Source organism: Salvia splendens, chromosome 17, assembly GCF_004379255.2.
Source record: "Salvia splendens isolate huo1 chromosome 17, SspV2, whole genome shotgun sequence".
In the NCBI taxonomy this organism is placed as follows: Eukaryota; Viridiplantae; Streptophyta; class Magnoliopsida; order Lamiales; family Lamiaceae; genus Salvia; species Salvia splendens.
Window position 1 is genome coordinate 4,638,157 of NC_056048.1, and position 22,925 is coordinate 4,661,081.

General features: G+C 36.2%; 4 protein-coding genes across 6 annotated transcripts; 2 read left to right on the plus strand and 2 right to left on the minus strand.

Annotated features, from left to right (window-relative positions):
* The first annotated feature begins 1,190 nt into the window (after nucleotides 1–1,190).
* On the plus strand, nucleotides 1,191–6,237 carry LOC121775052 (C2 and GRAM domain-containing protein At1g03370-like). 2 transcript variants are annotated; one of them, XM_042172008.1, is made up of 9 exons: nucleotides 1,191–1,984; nucleotides 2,394–3,605; nucleotides 3,785–3,967; nucleotides 4,086–4,369; nucleotides 4,475–4,591; nucleotides 4,660–4,922; nucleotides 5,094–5,361; nucleotides 5,438–5,710; nucleotides 5,792–6,237. In XM_042172008.1, the coding sequence occupies exons 1-9, from the start codon at nucleotides 1,636–1,638 to the stop codon at nucleotides 5,966–5,968; spliced, it is 3,126 nt and encodes a 1,041-aa protein (XP_042027942.1). In that variant the 5' UTR covers nucleotides 1,191–1,635; the 3' UTR covers nucleotides 5,969–6,237. The 2 variants fall into 2 exon arrangements, with proteins under 2 accessions (XP_042027942.1, XP_042027941.1); XM_042172007.1 differs by having other exon boundaries at nucleotides 1,194–1,984; nucleotides 5,774–6,237.
* A 776-nt stretch (nucleotides 6,238–7,013) lies between these two features.
* On the plus strand, nucleotides 7,014–9,358 carry LOC121774105 (protein phosphatase 1 regulatory inhibitor subunit PPP1R8 homolog). Its single transcript, XM_042171020.1, has 3 exons — nucleotides 7,014–7,132; nucleotides 7,336–7,936; nucleotides 8,358–9,358. The coding sequence occupies exons 2-3, from the start codon at nucleotides 7,476–7,478 to the stop codon at nucleotides 9,172–9,174; spliced, it is 1,278 nt and encodes a 425-aa protein (XP_042026954.1). The 5' UTR covers nucleotides 7,014–7,132; nucleotides 7,336–7,475; the 3' UTR covers nucleotides 9,175–9,358.
* A 383-nt stretch (nucleotides 9,359–9,741) lies between these two features.
* On the minus strand, nucleotides 9,742–11,119 carry LOC121774107. The gene is made up of 2 exons (XM_042171021.1): nucleotides 10,307–11,119; nucleotides 9,742–9,977 (listed from the first exon to the last, which is right to left on the minus strand). The coding sequence occupies exon 1, from the start codon at nucleotides 10,887–10,889 to the stop codon at nucleotides 10,344–10,346; it is 546 nt and encodes a 181-aa protein (XP_042026955.1). The 5' UTR covers nucleotides 10,890–11,119; the 3' UTR covers nucleotides 9,742–9,977; nucleotides 10,307–10,343.
* A 1,283-nt stretch (nucleotides 11,120–12,402) lies between these two features.
* LOC121774991 (zinc finger protein CONSTANS-LIKE 10-like) lies at nucleotides 12,403–16,352 on the minus strand. 2 transcript variants are annotated; one of them, XM_042171922.1, is made up of 5 exons: nucleotides 16,069–16,352; nucleotides 15,065–15,602; nucleotides 13,417–13,635; nucleotides 13,036–13,325; nucleotides 12,403–12,921 (listed from the first exon to the last, which is right to left on the minus strand). In XM_042171922.1, exons 2-5 carry the CDS (start codon nucleotides 15,578–15,580, stop codon nucleotides 12,792–12,794), a joined length of 1,155 nt encoding a protein of 384 aa, XP_042027856.1. In that variant the 5' UTR covers nucleotides 15,581–15,602; nucleotides 16,069–16,352; the 3' UTR covers nucleotides 12,403–12,791. The 2 variants fall into 2 exon arrangements, with proteins under 2 accessions (XP_042027856.1, XP_042027855.1); XM_042171921.1 differs by having other exon boundaries at nucleotides 15,065–15,607.
* Nucleotides 16,353–22,925: the final 6,573 nt, after the last annotated feature.

Here is a 22,925-nt window from a genome sequence, read left to right on the forward strand (position 1 = left end):
TTAATTTTGGTATTAGATTTTTGAATTTTCAGAATTTTTATATTGTTTCTAAAATTTTTATACTCCATTTTTAAGCAATTTCAGATTTTTTTGGTTACGGCCGGATTTTCACCTTTAGATTTTCGAACAATTCGAATTGGACTAAATTCATTTTCATAAAATTTCAGATTTTCAGATCGGGTCAACTTGGGTGAAAATTCGATCCGAACATCTGAATGGTCCTTGTTCCTCAATTGCTTTATTGAGGTTTTGATTATTTTTTATTCTTGTGAGAGTCTTATGTGTTCACTACTATATGTTGGTTTGAGCTTGTAAAAGTTTTAAATTCTAGAAAAGATTCTTGTGACTGTGCGCCACTATGTACTAGGTAGTAAAAATAAATAAGCAAAATATGATAATAAAACATAGTTTAAATTATTTTTGATCATATAATTCCAAAATAATTAGGCTGATTAAGTTTTAATCAGTGCATTAATTAGGATGATTAATTGTAAGTTAATCCTTTATGTCGTCTAAGCAGGATTGAAATTTGCCAGAAAAAAGATTTTTAGATCTTAGCTAAACTTAGCATGCGACAAAATGTAATTAATTGTATTGATTCGACTATTACCAACCACAAATGAATATAATTTACATGCTTCTGTTTTAATCAGTGCATTAATTAGGCTGATTAAGTTTTAATCAGTGCATTAATTAAGATGATTAATTGTAAGTTAATCCTTTATGTCGTCTAAGCAGGATTGAAATTTGCCAGAAAAAAGATTTTTAGATCTTAGCTAAACTTAGCATGCGACAAAATGTAATTAATTGTATTGATTCGACTATTACCAACCACAAATGAATATAATTAACATGCTTCTGTCATAAATCCCAGTCTAAATATTATATCAATTTATACTATTATTTACAATAGTATAACAGGACTAGCTATAGTCACTATACCCACTTGTTTAAATTAATACTACTAGAGTTAATATATAAATAAATAAAATGATATACTTATAGAGTGTTAGACAACTTCCTTAATCACGATGACTTATTAAGAGAAAAAAAGGAATTGAAATCTGAAAACGAAATTAGATATAAATTTATTTGTTTGATTTAAAAAGTAAATGAGTCAAACAACACAAAATGAATTGAATTCAGAAAAAGAAATAAGTCGAGAAATTGAATATAAATTCATTAGTTGGTTTAAAATGTCAATGAGCAATCAACTCTCTCTCTAACGTTTCAGGAATTTTCCGAGTTTAAAGCTTTAACATCTTTCCAAATCGGCAAATCAAATTACTTCTCCCTTCTTGAGATTTATCCGCTTTCTCGATCCATCAATCATAAGCTTCTATCTGCTTTTCTTGATTCTCTCACGCCCTTTTTGCTGCCACTTCCATTTCATTACTCATTTCTTTTCCAAGAAATCAGGGTTTTTTGCTCCAAGATTCGTTTTTTCTTAATCCCATTTCGTATCCTTGCTTCATTCCCACTGAGATTTCAGTTTCTCTTCACTTCATTAACTATTTTTTCTTGATTTTCCGCTATTTGGAGTAACTGGTCTTCCGTTTTCGAGAAATGAATGCGCATACTCTTCGTTGATCAAAGCAATTCTTGATCGAGAATAAAAGAATATTTGGGGTAGAGATGAAGCTAATAGTGCGAGTGATCGAAGCGAAAAACATTCCGGCGCTGGATACAAATGGATTCAGCGATCCCTATGTGAAACTGCAATTGGGGAGGCAGAGGTTTAGGAGTAAAGTTGTGAAGAAGTGCTTGAATCCATCGTGGTGTGAGGAGTTCATCTTTAAAGTTGATGACTTGAAAGAAGAGCTTCTTATAGATGTTTTGGATGAGGACAAGTACCTCAACGATGATTTCGTTGGGTATATCAAAGTGCCCATTATTCGAGTTTTGGATGCCAAAGACAAGTCCCTTGGCACTGCTTGGTACACTCTGCAGCCCAAAACCAAGAAGGCCAAGAACAAGGATTGTGGTAATTAGTCTCTCTGTACTTCTTTCTCTGTTTTCTTTGGTTTTGTATCTTATGATTTTAGTTGGACTTATAATTTTGTGCTTGGTTAGTCGGTTTTGGTATTCGTCTAGCTTATGGAATTAATAGTTTAGCTTATGATCATTGCATTTTCCAGAATTATTGATTTTTGTTTGGTGGTGTAGAGGTTTTGATGTGGTATCTTATGATTTTAGTTGGTCTTCCAATTTTGTAGTACTTAACTAGTTGTTTCTATGCGAATGAGTGGTTCTAGTTAGTTAGTTTTGGTATCAGTCTAGCTTATGGAATGAATAGTTTAGCTTATGATCATCATTGATTGTTGTTTGATGGTGTGGAAGTTTTGATGGGGTGTGTGTTCCTCCTTGTTGATGAATGCGTTGTCCAATTGCAGGCGAGATACTTCTAACGATTTGTTTCTCACAAAATAACACATTACTTGATGTGCCACCTATGAATGATACTACGAGTGATACATATGCAAGGTCTTCCCCTCTTTGGGCACCTTCACCTTTGAGATCAGGAGATGTAGCCCCCCAAAAGGGGGAGAAGTGGAATGCTTCGACCTTAGCTGGTCGGATTGCACAAATCTTCAATAAGAATGTTGATTCAGCTCCCGTGAGCTCGGTTGAACCTATCTATGCATCTGATGTATGTGAATTCGTGGATTCAGTTGTTCCTCCGCAGAACAATCCTGAAGAGAAAAATCCATCGGTTGATTTTGATGAAATGATGAAAAGTATAGAGATGCGGGATCCAGTTGGGGAAGTTCCGAGTAGTTTACCTGGTGGGGTTGTTCTAGACCAGTTGTATGCAATACCGCATGGAGAGTTGAACTCGTTACTCTTTTCACCAGAGTCTGACTTTTTGAAATCCTTTTCGGACTTAGAGGGATCTACAGATCTTGAAATAGGACCCTGGAAATATGAAAATAATGGCGAAAGCCTAAAAAGAGTGGTCTGTTATACTAAAGCACCAAGTAAATTGATTAAAGCTTTGAAAGCCATAGAGGAGCACACATATTTGAAAGCTGATGGTAAGGCTTTCGCTGTTTTATCAAGTGTGAGCACTCCAGACGCTCCGTATGGGAAAACTTTTAAGGTAGAAGTGCTTTACTGCATTACTCCAGGGCCCGAGCAGCCATCAGGAGAGCAGTCTTCTCGACTAGAAGTGTCTTGGCGAGTGAACTTTTTGCAGAGTACAATTATGAAAGGTATGATTGAAGGTGGAGCGAGACAAGGTATAAAGGATAGCTTTCAACAGTATGACAAGTTGCTATCTCAAACTGTGAAGCCGCTTGATTTGCAAGATGTAGGTTCGGAGAGAGACCAGCTTTTGGCATCTCTTCAGGTGGAGAGTCAATCGGACTGGAAATTGGCTGTTCAGTACTTTGCTAATTTTACAGTTGTTTCGACCTTTTTAATGGGTGTATATGTGCTCACGCATATATGGCTTGCTATGCCTAGCACTGTTGAGGGTCTTGAATTTGTTGGTTTAGACTTGCCCGACTCTTTTGGTGAGCTGATAGTGTGTGGCGTATTGGTTCTACAAGGGCAACGTGTTCTGGAGTCCATCACTCGCTTTATGCAGGCCAGAGTGCAAAAAGGTATGCTAATAAATCGCAATGTGTATCCAACACATCATGTGCTTATCTAGAAAATTCATCAAATGTAGTTTGATTTATCATCTTATTTCTATGCCATGGTTTTAATTCGCAAAGTTGATTAGTTTATCTTGTACTATCTTTGATGAACTAGCTTGATTCGGTTTTATTATTGGTCATAGGCAGTGATCATGGAATCAAAGCACAGGGGGATGGCTGGCTGCTCACTGTCGCCTTAGTTGAAGGGAGCAATTTGGCAGCTGTGGATTCGAGTGGGTACTCTGATCCCTATGTGGTGTTCAATTGCAATGGAAAGACGAAAACCAGCTCGATCAAGTTTCAGAAATCTAATCCTCATTGGAATGGTATTGCCTTAGTTTTGACTTTACCATGTTACTTGCCATGATTGAAGACGCGGCTGGCTTTTTTGTATATGATTGCATTGGAATGGGGTCCCTCATTGATGTTGTTAGTTGCTTGCAGAAATTTTTGAATTTGATGCAATGAATGAGCCTCCATCTGTTCTGGAAGTGGAGGTTTTCGATTTTGATGGCCCTTTTGATGATGCCACATCTCTTGGACGTGCTGAAATAAATTTCCTAAAGTCTAATATTTCGGATCTGTCCGACATCTGGATTCCTTTACAAGGAAAGCTGGCTCAGACGTGCCAGTCAAAATTACGTTTGAGAATCTTCTTGAACAATACCAAGGGTAGCAATGTCGTAAAAGATTATATAACAAAGATGGAGAAGGAAGTGGGCAAGAAGGTAATGACTTCTTTTGCAGCTATGGATTTACTTTTGAAATGGGGTAGCACTTTTGTGCGTTCGCCTCCTTCTGAGCCGATCAAAACCGTGTGCTCTGTTTTGTAGATACGATTGCGTTCTCCTCAAACAAATTCGGCTTTCCAGAAGCTTTTCGCATTACCTCCTGAGGAGTTCCTCATCAACGACTTTTCTTGTCATTTGAAACGGAAAATGCCTCTCCAGGTATATATGGACTTCTCGTATTTTCCCTTAGTGTTAGTTACTGATTTGTTCTGTTCCTCTGATGGCAGGGCCGTCTATTTCTGTCAGCAAGAATAATTGGGTTTCATGCAAATCTATTCGGTCACAAGACGAAGTTTTTCTTTCTCTGGGAAGATATAGAAGATATTCAAGTCATACCTCCTACACTGTCGTCAATGGGGAGCCCGATCATAATCATCACACTGTGGCCTGTCAAAGGATTTTATGCACGGCATGGAGCAAGGACACAGGATGACGAAGGCCGGCTGAAGTTTCATTTTCATTCTTTTGTGTCCTACAATGTCGCCCACAGGTATCTTCAAGAATATACGAGCTCCTTTGGTACATACGAGATGGTCTATGAAGTGTCCACCAATGATTATAATCTATTTGTTGTTCGTTGGAAGTCTTTAATTTTCATTGCTTCTTATCTATTTTTAATCTTACAATTCAAAATTTTGCGAAAATTTATCGTCTGTATCAGAACGATCATGGCTCTATGGAAGGCAAGATCCTTGACACCGGAACAGAAGGTGCAGATCGCAGATGAAGAATCCGAGGCCAACACTTCTATCGAAGAGGAGGCCATAGGCAAAAGCCTCCTCGTTGTGGACGAGGAAGTTGAGGCGAAAAGTCAAGCAGTAGACGAAGAATCTGAAGCCAGAACCCTCCGTACTGAGGAGAGTGGATCTTTCCTGGGAGTCGAGGATGTTAACGTGTCTCTGGTTTATTCTTCCATACTCTCTCTTCCGGTGAGTACCTACCTAGCTACCTTATCCGTCCGTTTCTTCCTTTCTCTTGCAATTGACTCGTGCTTCATCACTTCAGACGAGTTTCTGTATGGAGCTATTCAGAGGTAGTGAAATCGACAGAAGGGTGATGCAGAGAACCGGATGCCTGAACTACTCTCACAGCCCGTGGGAATCTGAGAAGGCAGATGTGCATCAGAGACAGCTTTACTACAAATTTGACAAACGAATATCCCGCTATGGAGGAGAAGTGACGAGCACTCAGCAAAAGTCCCGCCTCTCTAACAAACCGGGCTGGCTCATAGAGGAGATCATGACTCTCCACGGAATCCCACTCGGTGACTACTTCACTGTAAGCACGTTAAACTGTTTTCCTGCTCTCGTCCGACTCTGTGCCCTCTTAACTCGTTTGCAGCTTCACTTGAGGTACCAGGTTGAAGACCTGCCTTCAAGATCCGTGGGGTGCAGCATTCAAGTATACTTTGGGATCGCGTGGCTGAAATACACGAGGCATCAGAAACGGATCACCAAAAACATCGTCTCGAATCTGCAGGAACGCCTCAAGGTGATGTTCAGCGTGCTGGAGAAGGAATATGTTTCAGGGTCGTAGATGGATTTCGTATTGGTATTGCCACTGCCATTTGCCAATGACGAACCGACTGTGACTTCTGAGGAGACGGGGACGACTGAGCCGGCTTCTCAGTTCCGGGTGTATATACGTTGACCGCGCTTGACCGATAGCCGACGGTCTGCAGTGGGCACATGGCCAGTTTTGGGTCTCTGATTTGCTGTAGTTTCAAAATTTTACTGGCTATATTTATTATACTAAGTCCAAAATTAATCTTGTATATTAGCTCAAATAAATTTTTTAGTCTTATACTCCCTCCGTCCCACATAATTTGACCCAGTTTTCCATTTTGGGTCGTCCCACATAATTTGACCCATTTCACTTTTACCATTTTTGATAATGGACCCCACATTCCACTAACTCATTCTTACTCACATTTAATTATAAAACTAATATATAAAAGTGGGACTCACGTTCCACTAACTTTTTCAACTCACTTTTCATTACATTTCTTAAAACCCGTGCCCGGTCAAAGTGTCCCAAATTATGTGGGACGGAGGGAGTACTATATATTAAATTTGCGGTTTCTAGTCTTATACAATATGTACCGATCCAGTTTTAACGGTTTTGTATAAAAATTACAATCAAGAATATTTTGCCGAATTAGTAAGTTTTACATGAATATATTTTGATATTTTTTTCCCAAAATTAAACTATAAAAAAATTTCTTGGGCAAATATTTAGGGTAAAAGATTTGACTTTAATCATTAATTAATTAAAATGATTTTTATAATTTCCAATTTTAGGAGTTCAATATTATAGAATGTAGTACTTTTTTTTAAGAAATTGTGTTACGATGAACTTGAATATGAAAGCTTTAATCTCGAACATTAACCGCTCTAACACCAAGCTAACACATGTACTTCAAAATATTATTATTGTTTGTACTATTATTATTAATAAAAAAAAGTGTACCTCCTGCTACAAATGATTGATATTTTTTGGGCATGAAATTATTGTAATTGGCGGCCCAAATATGAATACGTGAAGCCCGGCCCAAAAACAATTTTAGTTGAATTCAGTCATTCATTCTCCTCTGTCAATCTACAGCTCCACACTCGATCTTCGATATATGGTCTGCAGCATTAACCCCAAAATTCCCCAATTTCTAGGGCTCTTTACATCTATGCATACAACGACTCTCAGGTACGGATACACAATTCCCTCTGTGTAGTCGATATGGCTTAACTGATGTATATCTCTCGTATTTCATATTTTTACCTTCTCAATAATTCGCTATTTCAATGTAGTTCGAATTGATCTCATGTTGCTTCTACTTGTCAATGTTATTCAAGTGTATAACGCACATTGGGACTTTTATGTGTTGTAATTTGATTTTCCATTGCCAGAACTTGGTGTCATTGGGAGTTGCGTCTTTGCAGTGGGGTTAGTGTTTGAATTGTGGTGCTGTGACTGCTGTCATGTTCCATCCTTAGTGCCTGAATTGATTTTTGAAAAGAATTGTTAAGACAAGATATAGCACTAAGCTATGTATGGAAGAGCGGGTCTTGATCGTTTCAAGAAAGCCCAGTCTTCGGAACCTTTCGCAGTTACTACGAATGCTGCCACTAAAACACCCATACTTCCTGCTTCTGGAGAAGCTAATCAAGCTCAAGGATCATATTTGCAGAACCAACACCAAAATTCTCAGAATGTTGTGAAAAGGCCTTTCGCAGTGGATGCACCCCCAACTTCAGCTCCAGCTCCAGCTCCGCACGCGACACCGGTTGGAGGGGGACAGTCAAATTGGCAGCCTCCTGATTGGGCAATTGAGCCTCGCCCTGGTGTTTATTACCTCGAAGTTTTGAAGGACGGGGAGGTTCTTGATCGGGTTAACTTGGATAAGAGGAGGCATATCTTTGGCCGGCTGTTCCATGCTTGTGATTTCGTGCTTGATCATCAGTCTGTTTCTCGTCAGCATGCAGCTGTTATTCCACACAAAAATGGCAGGTAAGGAATGATCAACTTTCTGCTCTAATATGGTTACCTTTCATCTATCTTTTGGAATTTGAAGGTGTGTTTTTGGTTCTGATGTAAAGGGTAGCTAGTAAAATGTTCCTCAGAAGTCAGAAACATGCACTTCTTGATTTCTAGTACAGTACTTGTTTAGAACATGATTCCTTGTTGCTAAGCTTCCAATCAAAAGTTTTGATACACTTACTAGTTATTTCATTAGATCTATCAAGTTGTTCTAAGAAGATGTGTGTATCCATGAATTTGGGTAACCTGCTGCACACATGCATGATATGGTTAGAATGTGATCAATAGCTGCTCTATTAGTGCAATATTGGTTGGGTTGATTAGGTTGGTAGCTTAACAATATTCCCAACATACTCTGAAGTCTGATGGTCCTCATATGTATTTTTTGCAGCATATACGTGATTGACTTAGGCTCTGCGCATGGCACATTTGTTGCAAATGAGCGATTGGCCAAAGACTCCCCTGTGGAGTTAGAAGCAGGGCAGTCTCTACGGTTTGCTGCTTCAACCAGAACGTATGTTTTGAGGAAGAACAACGATGCTCTTTTCCCTCCACCTCCTCAACCCTCAGAGATTGATTTGCCACCACCTCCAGATCCTTCTGATGAAGAAGCAGTTTTAGCATATAATACATTTATTAATCGTTCTTTGAATGGGTTGGCGACACCCAGCACATTATCTAATTCGAAAAACTCAATTAGCTCGTCAGTTACAAAGGATGGCAGACAGCTAACTGAGAGAGCATCGAAGAGAATAAGGAGAACAAGAGTGGCATTTAAGGACCAGGTTGGGGAGGAGCTGGTTGAAGTTGTTGGATTTTCTGATGGAGCTGATGTGGAGACAGAACCTGGTCCCATGGGTGTGAAAGAAGGAAGTCTTGTTGGGAAGTATGAATCACTTGTCCAGGTTACAGTTATACCTAAAGGGTCGGAACATACCCCTGCGAAGCAAGCTCCCAGTTCTGAAACAGGTGTGACAGAGAAACTTCAGCAAGTCTTGAACAAGGTCAAGGCTCCTGCCAAGAGTGGTGGTATGTATGACGATCTTTATGGAGAGTCATTGTCTGTCAAAGTTGGCTCTTCTTGGGCACATAAACCGGTTGCATCTGGTAGTGGGGAAGCTTCTCCTAGTATCGTGGGAGGAAATACCTCTGGATCCGAAAGTAAATTAGTCAACAATGATGATGATGATGAGGATCTATTTGGCTAAGCAAAATGCTTATTTTTTTGAGTTACAATTGTTCTCCTGTAAGAACACTATTTTTGTTCTAGAGCAGGTATCTCTCTTTTGTTGTATGATTGATTGCATGATTTGCATCTCTTTTATCAATTGTCATGTATTGTGGGTTCTCGCAGTTTGCTTGAGTTACTATACAAAGAATTTTGATGCTGTATATGTAGGAGGTTTTTGAAGGCAAGCATTGGATGCAAGGTTGTTTTTCTTGGTTACAACTAACTATTAGGAAAAGTTTGCTCGCATCTTGGGCTGTTTAATAGGTGTTAGTTAAGTAAAGCAAATAGCCGATTGGCCTACTTGTTTGTATTGTATGGCCATTTCTTCTTTTGATCGGACTGATAAACTAAATGCTGTTTAAAGGGTAGTTTAAAGTTGAGGCAATAATTTGGCTATTAGCGGAGCAAAATGCATGTAAAAACCCTTCCAGGCTTCAGTTTTAGATTATTTATTCCTGAAGTCGTTAAATTGCAAGTACAGGTTGTATCAAGACAAAGGAAGAGGGACACCTCTTCTATATCATTAAACATGAACTCTTTTAAATACTCATAAGATCTAAGCACTTATGTATCATGTGTAACTCAAAGTTGGCTACTGTTCCAATGTATTGCATCCTAGGTATTTTGTACAATAATGACTCTCAAGTCATAATATACAAGTGCAGTTCTCCTCACTGACACTTTTTTATTATTGTCCATGAATGAGATTTGTTCAGGATCTGAGATGGTCCTTCCCTGTGGTTCTGGAGGTAGATTGATCTTCTCGTAACCTTACGGAACCTGTTCAGATTAGGAAATATGAATATACTTTAACATACCTAGCCATGGCTATGAATTTTAGAAGTGCCCAAGGCATATTAAGTAAGTTCAAGTTCAAACAGCTTGGTTTTTTCATAGGCTTAAAGAAGATTGAAATAGAAAATTAGTAGTATCTGCTAATGTCCTGTTACTTAATGATTTAATGTGTTATTATGCACTTGTTCAACCTTTGGTATCAAGGCTTACAAATAACATGAATGACTAGGTTTTAACTTTAGATTACGAAATTAATGATCAGATTGACGAATAGGCATTTCTTGAGTACTTCACAGTAGTCTATTGGAGCTTACCTGTCTCTATGCATGTGCTTTAGCCTTTAGCACCACCTCATTGTTCTTTAATGTTGTCGTTGTCATTGTCATTGTCGTTGTCGTTTCCATCTGGTGAGCATATAATCTCTTTATATTTCTTCTTGATGTATTTCCTGCTAGTGGTCCCATTGCCATTTTTCTTAACGTGTTCCTGCTTCCACAAGTTCTTCCTTCCTGCACGTGGAGTTCTGAAAGACTTCATGACCGAGTGAAACACAGTTTCAGCGCTAGAACTGCCAATAATCTGATCAGCCACCCCGTGACACTTGAGATCACCGTATCTTATGCGCGTCACTCTGCTGCCGCTGCCTCCTGCTCCCTCACACAAGTTTGTGTTCACAGCTGGACAGGAGTCTGGAAAACTTCCAGTGTCATTTTGGTTCAGGTCCACAGTTATTTCATCAGGCAGAATGTCGGTTAAGTAAACTTCCGTGTCGAAGTTGAGGCCATGAGCAGCAGATTGATCCTGATGTGGAGGCACCATGCTTCCGGACTCGTTAAAATCTCCAGGTGAGTTCACTCCACCGGTTATAAATATGTCGATAAGCTCTTCAAGCGTCATGGTACCAGTCCTACTTGCCCCTAACCTTCTCCGGAACTTTTCGAAATCTCGCACTACTTTTTCTAAGCAATCGTTGAGGACTTATAGTTTGCCAAGTTGTTTCCGTTGTTATTGGCATGCTCCATCTGAATAATATGCCTTTGATCGCAATTCAGATTTTAGGAATCAAAAGCCACTGGAAAATCAATTAAACTGTGATGTACTATAAATTTTGAAGTTTTCAGATGAAGTTTTAGCTGTTCTATCAATTTATGGTTGTGGTTCAGAACATATACATAGACATGTGTTTCTCGTTTATGGGAAGAGTACTAATAGCTCTCCTTTTGTACGAAAGGAAATTTTTTATTCGTACAACATGTGGTTAGTGTGTGAATACCAGCCCTAATAATGCACTGCCTCTATCAAAAAATTGTTACATTGTGTTGGAACATGCTTTAATAACATGGTTGGTAGTAGTACTATTATAAACGTGAAGTGAGTAATTTGAATTATATGGATTCTACTACTATTATAAATGAATTATATGGATTCTACTACTATTATAAATGAAAGACTGAAGTCTATTAATGAAAGACTGAAGTCTATTTTTAGTCCTAAATCTAAGTTCTATTTATAATTTTGGTCAAGAATATTAAGTTTGCTACATTCAGGGCCCTTAACTTTTTTATTTGGTCCATTTTTTTGCCCGAAAATGATGGATGTGTTAAAGAATAATGGTTTGCACATTTTGACTTGATTATCTCTATCGCGCTATTTGAGTGTGGGCTATTCTGGTTATAAATATTTCAGGGCAGAAATTTTAAACCCTAAACCCTGCTTTTTGGGCTAATCGGGTAAAAAAGTCTTTATGATAATTTAACTAATGTAAAATAAATTAAATTCAATAAATTCAGAAAAAATAGTGATCGGTCTTTCACACTATTAAATCAATAAAAAAAATACAGTCAAGCTACATATAATTAATTAAGTGGAAAATACTACTCCGTTTTTTAAAAGTAGGAACTTTTGAATTGGTACGAGTTTTAATGCAAAATTAGTAAAGTAAGATAAAGATAGAAAGAAAAGTATGTTAATGAAAAATGAATCTTACCTCTTTAGAGAGGGAGGGAGAACTTTCATTAAATAGAAAGTTTTTATTTTTAGAGACGGATCAAAAAGGAGAGAGTTCGGTATTGCTTCGAGCTCCTTCTCCAAATGAATAAAAAGAGGAAAATGCAGAGTTTGCAAACCGCAAAGAGAGGGTGATCAGAGAGCTGCGAAATTGGATGAGGCGGGAGAGAGTTGATTGATTTCTATGTATAAAATGTACAGCACCATTTTATGTATAAAATCTATTAGTTCTTGTTCAATGAATTGATATGTTTCTTGTTGACGGTACACCACATGGTAAAACTAATCGGAACCACCATCTTTCCAACTGCATTTGGCTACCTCTCGCGACATGGATGGCGCACGTGGAGGAGAGGAAAGACATAAAAAGGAATACAGGCAAAACACGAGAGAGCAAGCAAGAGGCGAAGAACCCGCAAAGTACATACCATGATACTCTAATTTACATACAATGTAGGGGTTTTGGTTTCAGATTACAGTGTGTGAGCAACAAAACAAACTACATACTTCAAAATCCATTGAAGTGGGGAGCCTGTGTACCACCAAAGAGCTGCCTTTTTTTTCTGAGAAAATGAATATCCATTTGCCTCTTTTATGAGAAAGAAAGTACCGTGCCACTCGGTCTATCTCTAAGAATACAGGCGGCAGGAACCTGTTCGTTGTGAGGTGGTTTGAGGCATCTCCCTCAGGAAATAGCATCTCCATCACTTCAGTCTCCTGCATATCAGGCCTTCAAATACATCTTTCTTAATTATATTTCAGGCTTCAAATACATATCCTGAAATGAAGCATTCATTGGCTTTTGATCAGGTCCAAAGGATCATAATCGTACGGATCTCCAGCTTTTACAAAACGGCCCTTCACACGCTTCCTGACATCAGCTCTTTCCTTGCGTGAAGCATACCTTATTTTTTTATCAAACCTGTCAAAAGGGCACAGCAGTTCCATAGTGAATTTAGACTCAGCAATCAAATTGGTTCTTACTTATCACATCATAATAGAATAACTGAAGCAATTGTCAAGTAACTCTACTTACTTGCGAGACTTCCTTTTCTCTTTGTATCGTAACACTGCATCGTCCCTGACAGCTGATGAAAACTGAACATCATATTGATGTTCCTCCATCATTACTGATGAAAACCCTCCATTCTCAGGGAGATCTCCGATGTTGCACTTGGTTGTCTGGCCTGAGAAAGAGATTGAGTGGGTAGATTGTGCTGGTCTTGGGACACAATCATTTGAATCAGATTTACAGCTTGTCATGGACTCGACTGATAATTGATTGCTGCAATCCTGCTTCAATGTTCCAACCTTCGAACTTGAGGCCTGAAATTATTTTTCAACAACAATGTATAAGATAGAAAGTCAGGCCAGTAAAAAACATCTCATCATGAAATATAAGAAATAGAAGGCAGACCTTTGCCGTCACACCCTTAACATTGCATTCATTGTCATACATATCACGCATTCCATAAAAGCTATCAGCTCCACCATTGTCAAAAAATTGTTGTGTTTCATCACGAGATTCGTCAAAGAGTGCTTCATAGTCGTCTAAACTCAACTCAGTGTCTGAGATATAAAAGTTCTGGGAGGGAGCCTCTTGAGTGGGTCCAGGATCTTTCTTTGGCGGACTAGCCTACATGATCAAGAAACAGGTGCTTAAAAGTTAGAAACTGCAAGGGTGTAAAATCAAATGGACTTAAAAATTAAAGGCAACAAACTCAAATGATGAAACGGACAAGCATAAGAATAATCAAGTAAATATGCTGCCAACCATAACAAGTAACTGTATCCTTTGACCCAAGCTATACGATTTTGACTGAGGGGGTTACACAGGAGCAAAAGATATTCGTGAATTCCAAAACATATTTGGAAGAATTTGGGGGTTGTGCCACAGAAGGATCCGTCCTTGAGATAAAGAACAGAGCACAGGGCGCACAGGAGCGATGAGGTAAAAATCCAGGGAGATGGGGCGCACTATTGTTAGTGATTACAGATTTCGGATACTTTGGTAGCGAGGGCATAGTAGAATTAAGAAGAGAAGAATGCAGTGAGATCAATTAAGAAGATATTACCAACTCTAATTAAATCATAATGCCTGCTACTTATGTTAAAGAAGTAGGGTGGCTAAGTTTATGCACTTGTTATTTCTTGGACCTGCACTTTGGAAAAGTATTATACTTATCTGTTATAAGGGTATGAAATGGTATTGCAAAATCGATAGAAATTTGTAGTAAGGATTACAAATCATCGATTTCTTGTTTATTGTGATACCTATAAGTTATGTTACTCCATTATTTAAAAGCTTCTAAATAAGTGGATACAAACTTAGGGAAGTTGAAGGAGTCAGTTCTTTCTGAGTCAGTAATTAGCAGTATAAATTATTTTCTTTGATCAATCCAACAGCACCCTAGTTCATTTTGAAATCCTTTAGAAATTTATTATATTTCAAGTCAAGAAAAGAATCGGAGGAAATGGTTCTAGTGAGGTTAAAACAAGTGTAGAGGTTAGAATTAATAGTATAAAGTAAGGTTAGTAACATACCTTCATGAAGCTTGGCTCAACCAACCTCAGCAACAGCCAAAAGAGCATGAATGCAGGGGAATCGGACCTATTATACATTAAGTTGAGACTAGATGATTTCTCTTTTGTAAATCAGAAGAAAAGGAAAGTAAATAAACTAGTACGAAAAATAGAATGATGATTTAGGGAAAGATAATAAACTGATTGTGGAAAACTTGCACTGTCCTCTTCAAGGACTTAACGAGAAGAAGGAAATAGTTGTAAAACTTGTGAAGAGTTGAGATCCTTCGAGAATGAAGAATAACAAAATGATTTTTGTACATTAGGAGAATTAAAAGAGAAAGATGTCTAATCTTAAGCTGAAATCTGTAACCCAACCAAAGCTAATAGCTTAAGCATAAGCAGCCATTTTCCAAAACAGTATAATGAGGAACCGTTTCCCCTACAATGCCGTTGGTGTGCTGAGCAAAAGCTCCAACTTTGTTCCTGATGTATTTCAAACTGAAAATTAAGTAATGACGAATATCTAAATCATAAATTACCTTCAGGTTCAGAGAATCTAGTGGTCCTTTTCCATCAAACTGCACAGCATCGGGAGCTATTATTTCCATACCAGTATCTTCTGTACAGCAATCCGCATGCGACAACTCACATCGGGAGGGACTTTCTTCTCTTTCTTCAAGTCTCATCGGATCTGGTTCAGGATTACTAATTGACTTATCAACAGAAAAGAAGGACCAGATCCTTGAAAAATCAGCTGCCGAAGGGCAGCCAGAATACAAATTTATCATCTCTCTCTTATGCTCAACATCTGAAGCCGGTACAGCAGCATGGCCAGACCAGTTGCAGTCTTGACAAAGTGAGGTGCTCTCTTGGATGCACCTCGTTATCGCAGGCTGAGAGTGGCATCTTTCACACAAAAGCGTCCTCAAGTGGCGCTTCGAAAGAGCATTCGCTGAATGAACATTCCGATCACAGGATAAGCACAAGCAAGCAGCATCAGACCTACAATGGATTATGGATCTTTGCTCCCCGCAAAAATCGCATAATCGACCCATTAGAGTTCACCGCTGCAACTATCTACTCTGCAAGTAAATTTCACCACATCGATTACTTACCGAATCCAAATAATCTACCTAACTCAGATAGAAATAAAATTTAAAGCAAAAAATCACATAATCAAAGCTTTAACTTCCTGTTCGTGCTTACCTAATTACAAAAAATATAGCACACAGATCGTTTCAATGCTTAACTAGCTACAAAAAAGGACTCCTCGATAAGGAGCTGGAAACTTTCAATTGAAAACGTTCTTAGACTAAAAAGCAAAGCATCAAACCGTAAGCAATCAGTTCTTTCATATTCAGCTGAACATGTTAAACATAGAGAAGAAAAAACCCTTGTTCTCTCAAATCAAAGCCAGATCATCACCAAATTAAAGAATAAAAGAAGAAAAAGTACAATAAATCAAACAATCGCCGCAAATCAACAAGATCCTTGACGAGAAAAGAGATTTCCTAGCTCAACAACAATTAAAAAAGCAAATTACCAGCAGAAGCAATTGAGGAAGTCGAAACTAGGAAAAAAGCGGTTCCTAGGAGGCGGAGGTGGTGAAGGAGGAGCGATGATGAAACTGATAAGACGAAGGAAAAGGTGAAGAAGATAAGAGTATCGTTGGGCAAATGAGAACCAAAAGATGGGACAGTTGAAATGGAAATATCCCTTTTTCTGCACTTTTTGAATAATTTATTACCACTTTTGTTTATCGCGCGATATTTGTAGAAGTCGCTGTTTCGTTTCAAGCTTGCTTTGGTATCCGACTCTATCCTACTCTCTTCAATTATTTAACTTATATTCTACTATCAAACTATATCACACCTCACTTTAATAGATATTTTTTCTTGAGTTAGCACTTTTGTAGTAGATATTTTTCTTCTTCTTTTTCTAGTTGTAGCTATGAAGATTTTATTTGTTAGATATTTTTGCTGTTTCTCTTTACTCTTTTTTCTTTTTTTGGTTGAAGGTTCACTCATTAGGCAAGGGTGGTGGCGGACGTTACGTGAAGGATGATGTGAAGTCTCCATCATATACCTAATCATACAATTGTCTGAGGCAAGGAGTGGCTGCCGCTAATTTCGACTGGTTTCGTGTAAGGATGTGAGGACGGTTGTGACAGGACCGGAAGTGGCGATTTTATAGTGGTGTTTGAACTGGAATTGTTGTTTATGATTCGAACCGGAATATAGGCATATTGTATTTATAAGTGTGATTTTGGTTCAGGATTTTTGAAATCGTAATAGGCAATTAACTGAATGTTTTAGATTAAACCTAAAGTCAAATAAAATAATTAGAAAAACCAGAAAGTTTGTGGAAAATAAAAGTAATGTAGAAAACGAGAAAAATCGATGTTTTTGAACCATGTCCTTTGTTGAGCTAGTACTCTCTGGTGGAGGGAGATGTTTTGTGCTTTTGTGTTCGACTGTGTTGTTGGTGTGAGCTCTTAAACTGTTAGTTTGGTCTTATGGTTGTTTAGATGGTCATGATGTATAACTTGATAGATGGCTTTCTTTTTCTCATGATGCTCTAGAAGGTTTGAGCCTTTTGACATTTAAAAAAACACTAATTGTGTGAAAATTTAAAAATTAGCATTTTTAGGTAAGAATAGTGCTATTAAGTCATATAGTAACCATACTAATATTTTGTTTCGAAATTCATGATTGTGTAGAAAGTTATACTTCATCCGTCCACGAAAAATAGTCTTATTTTGCCATTTTGAGATATACACAAAAAATAGTCTCATTTCTAAAAACAAAAAGTTTCTCTCTCATATTTTTATCCACTTTTTATCCTCTCTTCCATATTTTAACTACTTTTTCTTCATATCTCTCTTACTTTATCTACTTTTTCTCTCTTACTTTATCTATTTCTCTTTAAAATCCGTGCTGTCCACAAATGAGATTATTTTTTGTTGACGGAGGGAGTGTATTACTAGTATGAATTAGATTAGTACACTAGCTTAAACTTTATTATTTTATAAATGATGTTATTCTTAAATTACTTCATTAAAGTTACTCACATTATGTTCAGATAACTTTTCCTTTTCTACGTACATCAATACATACTCAAATTGTCTTATTTTATTTGTTTTCTTATTTATGTTTCAGAATGTTTTAACATGCTTATCATTTAATAATGACTAAATAAAGCAAACTGTATGAATGATAAATTAGGAAATTATGTGTGCTAGACGTGTTGAATACTGAAGAAACATGATAAATGTATTAAATCCAACATAAGTAACTTGAAACTAAAAGGGCAAAATAAAATGAATTAATAATGCTCGCGATCATTATCGATCTTGTAATCTGTCTATGACTCTACATCATAATTTCAGTTTAATCGGAATTGTAACTAATGCGTATGCAGAAAAAATATTAGTAGGGGCTACATTTTCTATATTTTATTTTAAAATGTATTTGTAGATAATTTTAATTATTGATGAAGACTTAAATTGGATAAATTTTAAAAATTTATAACAAAAAAAAGTTTTTAGTAAGAGCTCAAACCCATGTTATAATAAAAAATATTTACAATAAATTTTTATTTTGGATAATTGGTGTTTATCAAAGTCTCAGCTTAATCGGCCGAAATGTAACTCAAGCAGATGTAGACAAAATATTAGCAAAGGCTATATTTTATTTGAAAATATATTTTTAGATAATTGAAATTATTGATGGCTATTTAAATTTGGATAAATTTAAAAATTTTATAATAAAAAGAATCGGAGTAAATTTTTAGTAAGCCCGTGTTATCTTAGTTGGGTCGGCCTCACACATAAACGTTTTTCTTATGATAATAGAGACCAGTAATTTTTTCTGAAATAAATTTTGTTTTTTTTTATTATTTATAAATTTGTCTTTATTATTACATTTATAACAAATTGACTTTGTTGTACCTAATAAATTAACATACAGGAATTTGTTCATAATATTAAAGATAATGCAATAGTAAAAAGTAAGAATGACAATAAATTTATAAGAAATCTTTCTACATCCTACATATAAAAGTCAAGCTTTAAGTGAACTAGTATTAATACAACGGCACATAAGTGTTTCAAAAAATTAATACAATATCTAATGAGAATATATAAAATAAGAATTCAAAACCTATGCACATTTACGGACATTGAAATATACTCCCTCTGTCCCACAATAAGAGTCATATTTTGTCATTTCGGTCTGTCCCACAATAAGAGTCATATTTAACTTTTAGGGCGTGGGTGGTAGCCCTGAAATAGACTGAACTGTTCACCATCTCTATCCATCATTTGGTAGGCTTGAAAACTTGAATAACAATTTTGGATAAGATGGTATTCAAGACATTCGAGACATTAACACTTTATGACCAACATTATGTCCACCCAAGACTTTTTTCATTATATATCAAATTTTTTATAACAACATTATTAATAAAAGAATATATATAGTAAAAAATATAATATAGAATTATATAAATCCAAGATATATTTTCTACAATAAAAATAATGTAACGCAGAAATAAAATTAATCATATATACAATAAAGTGCAAAAAAAAATTACCTTCATCATGAGTCAAACGCGACGGATCCAAATTATTCACTCAAATGAAACAAACCATGTTGCATAGTAACACTATCAATAATAATTATGGGACTCTCGACGGATCCACACAAACGATAAGTACACAATGAAAAATTTTCATTAGTATAACCAAAATAAATTAGATATAATACATTTTTAAACATAAAAAGTCATTTAAACATTTTCACGATTTAGGAAGAAATTAAGAAATTTTCACGACTATTATATAAATGCAAAAATACATTAGAAAATATTACTCCATCATGTATAATTTATTTATAACTATAATCAGCGACCGAAATTTATAGTAACAAAGAGCCACGAAAAATTGAACAACTGGACCAAATATTTTTAAAACATTAAAAACAGCCCAATTAAATTACTAAGAAAGGCTCACACATAAAAAAGTAAAATACATGCAATCCTCTTAAACGGCCCAATTAAAATAACCTTTTTTTAAAAGCCCAACTTCGAATAAAATTGAAGAAGCCCAAACGACTTTATAAAATGATTAACTTAGTGGAGTATTAACTAATTAAAATTAAAAAGTATAATTAAACCACATTATGATATAATAACATATTATAGAAAAAATATATAAGATTTTATCGTTTTTACCGACACCGATGAAACCCTAGATCTAAGCTCCTTCTCAGCGACTCCACGTCGAACCGAGAGAAAATGTCGCTGTCAACGGCAACCACGACTCCAACCGACACCAAAACCGGCGACCACTTCATCTTCGTAACGGTAATCCATCTCAAAATCGTAGCCAGTCCCTAACTACTGATAATCAACCGATAAGAAATGACGATACAATAGGAATTGATAACGATAAACAAGATAGAAGAAGTAACCAAGGTTACAATCCTAGCACAAGCGCTCAGCGCACATAACACACAATTTTCATGACTCCTAACTACTGCCCTTTGCCTTCTATTTATAGCTGCACACTCCATTGAGTCAGCTCAATTCCGCCAGTTCATATTAGACAATTACACTCACTTGTCGATGTGGCTTATTCTTCTCCACCTCAGCTTGCTCATTGCACTTATGATGATAATTTGTGATTGCAACAATCCATCCCTCTTAAGATTCCTTGTCCTCAAGGAATACAGAGACAAGTTCTAGTGGTTAATCTCACCAGCAGAATAACTAAGGTGATCAATGGCCAACATTGAGAAGTTGAATGTCATCAACTCCATCACTAGAAGTCCTTGCTCCAAACTCCAAGCATGAGCACCTTGGCATACAACTTTTCTCTCCGAAACCCTCAACATATCAGCTTCTCTCAACAACTCTCATAACAAAAAAATAATTCTAACTTCATCTTCACCATTGGCTTAGGAAATCTAACTGAAAACCGCTTCAAATTCCTTATCACACTCAAAATGGTAGTCAACTCCTTTGTTTGTGAACAAGTTTTGTAATATGAAAATGCAACAATGTACTGCACATATTCAATTCCATTCACCTTGCCATGATATAGCCTCTCCCCAGCCCTTGCATCAACACCAAATTGCAATAAAAAATTCCTAGAATTGCCAAACTCATTTTCATAAATTGCAAGAGCATCCTTCAGAGGTATAATCGGCTCCCCTTCCACAGCCATACTCTCCCCATAAGATTCCCCATGCATCTTCCAGTTAGTTGCTGCCAATACTCCCCCCATAAAATTCCTTGTCCTCAAGGAACAATGAACATCGAGTGGTGATCTCGTCTGTGAATTCCTTCAAAGCACCTGCCGATGCCATGTTGCATCGTTGCACGATTGTGAACTTATACAAGCTACACTTGGAGTGTGCAGTAGCATATAACAAAAGATCCCCATGTGGATCACACATATGAATGGTCCATCCATGCCACCACCGTCGAAGACCCTAAAATAAATAAATTAAATAAACTTCACAATCTCAACAGAAGATATGTACATCAAACAGTATATAATGGTTATGATTCTGAACAAATGCACATCTTCTATATTGTTGATAATATTTTGCATATCTAATGTTACACTGATGTCTCATCAGGTAATAAGGTAAAGCATGTAAACCTAGATGAGTTTCTTGAGTTGTCAACTGTTGGATGTTTGTTCTCAAAAGAGGGGAAAAATCAGACTCATTTTCTATGTACCTTTTAAATAGTTATGTTTTAAATATATCTTACATTTTTCTTCAACTATTTTCTATCATTGTATATTATATTAAGCAAATAAGAATGTCCTTGTACTTAACTTACTCTAAATGGAATATTTTGATTGTCAAGTGCTTGAAGCTCTCATAGAGACGACTTCAACCAGAAGGTCTAATCCTACTTAAAAATGGTACTCCACATATGTTTAATAGAGTATTTGTACATAGACATTTTTCCTCTGGATTGTTAAGCAAATTATTTTAACCCATTTTTAGCTGAGTGCATGCCAGAGGAAGCATTTTCCATAGTTGGTGACCACACCATATTTTGGAAGTGGAAGCCCATTCATTTCGGTATGTTTTCAGATTATTGTACAGTATAGCTTGCCGTCTCAGAATTTTCATTTAGTTTTGTTCATGTTTATAATTTCAACGGAAGTGGAATTGAGATACTATAATTAATCCTTGGTCAAATGCATAAAACTACTACATGCTAAAGTGTGTTACTTATGCAAAAATCATGGAAAAAATGTTTTTTTTTTAAATTTTGATATTTTGGACGTTGTGCAGTAATTACATAATTATAACTTTTAAATGTATACTTTGTTAGTCTTTGCACTGCTCAAATGCTTTACCTGATATCTGCTTCAATCCTATCATCATTTAAATACCTAATCTCCTCCACTTTTGCAGGTATTGTCATGAAAGGAACACAACACAACTTACACTTAAAGATTGCATTACAATTTTACTATTAAAGGTCAACTCTTTATCTCATTATAGTCGTTCCATTTTTAAAGAACCAATGTAATAATAATACATCATATAACAACTATTTCGTTTCCAAGAGTTTGCAGAAAATAAACTTCCAAAGACGAAAATGGATGGCAAAACAGGAAAGTCAGGCTGATATTGTCTAGATGAAAAAAAGTAACAAAAGGTGCCTTAACTCTATAAATTGCTTTATGTGATAGAGACTCAATCTAATTATTTTTTTGCAGGAACTGACCTCAAAACAGAAAAATAGTGGTAGCAGATAATTAAAGCAGATTTCAGACAAATATTCATGAGGTAAACAATAATCTAATTAAACTTAATTCTATACTTTTTAAAAATCATTGGAACTTCAGCAATAGCCAACAGCACAGGAAGAACTTTTTATTAGTATAGATGCTAAAAAAACTCTAAAAAATTCCAGAATAGAAAATAAAACATAGTAGTATTTGAATTAACATATGTAAAGAATATAAACTAGGAGTATAACACAATCTATGAAAGTCTTTAAGATATCATTGTATCTATAAAGGGAATTAATATAGTTTATGGCTTGAAGAAAATAAATAAAAAAACAGTTGACCATGAAATTATGTATGGCACCAGGAAGCAATTCAATTGAGAGCTATCAAACATAGTAGATCAACATATTAGTTGGACCAATAATTATTGAGGTGCCGATAATATGGTGGTAAAGCTTGTTTTAATAAAAGGGAAAATTTGTTTTAGTCCTCGAGCTTTGGATTGATATCAATATTAGTATGTAAACTTCCATTAACTTCGATTTAATATAATTTGAACTACATTTTTATTGGTTAGATTTTTTTAGACGAAAATACTCTCAAACCCATTAAGAGCATCTATGTCAATTTACTCCCCT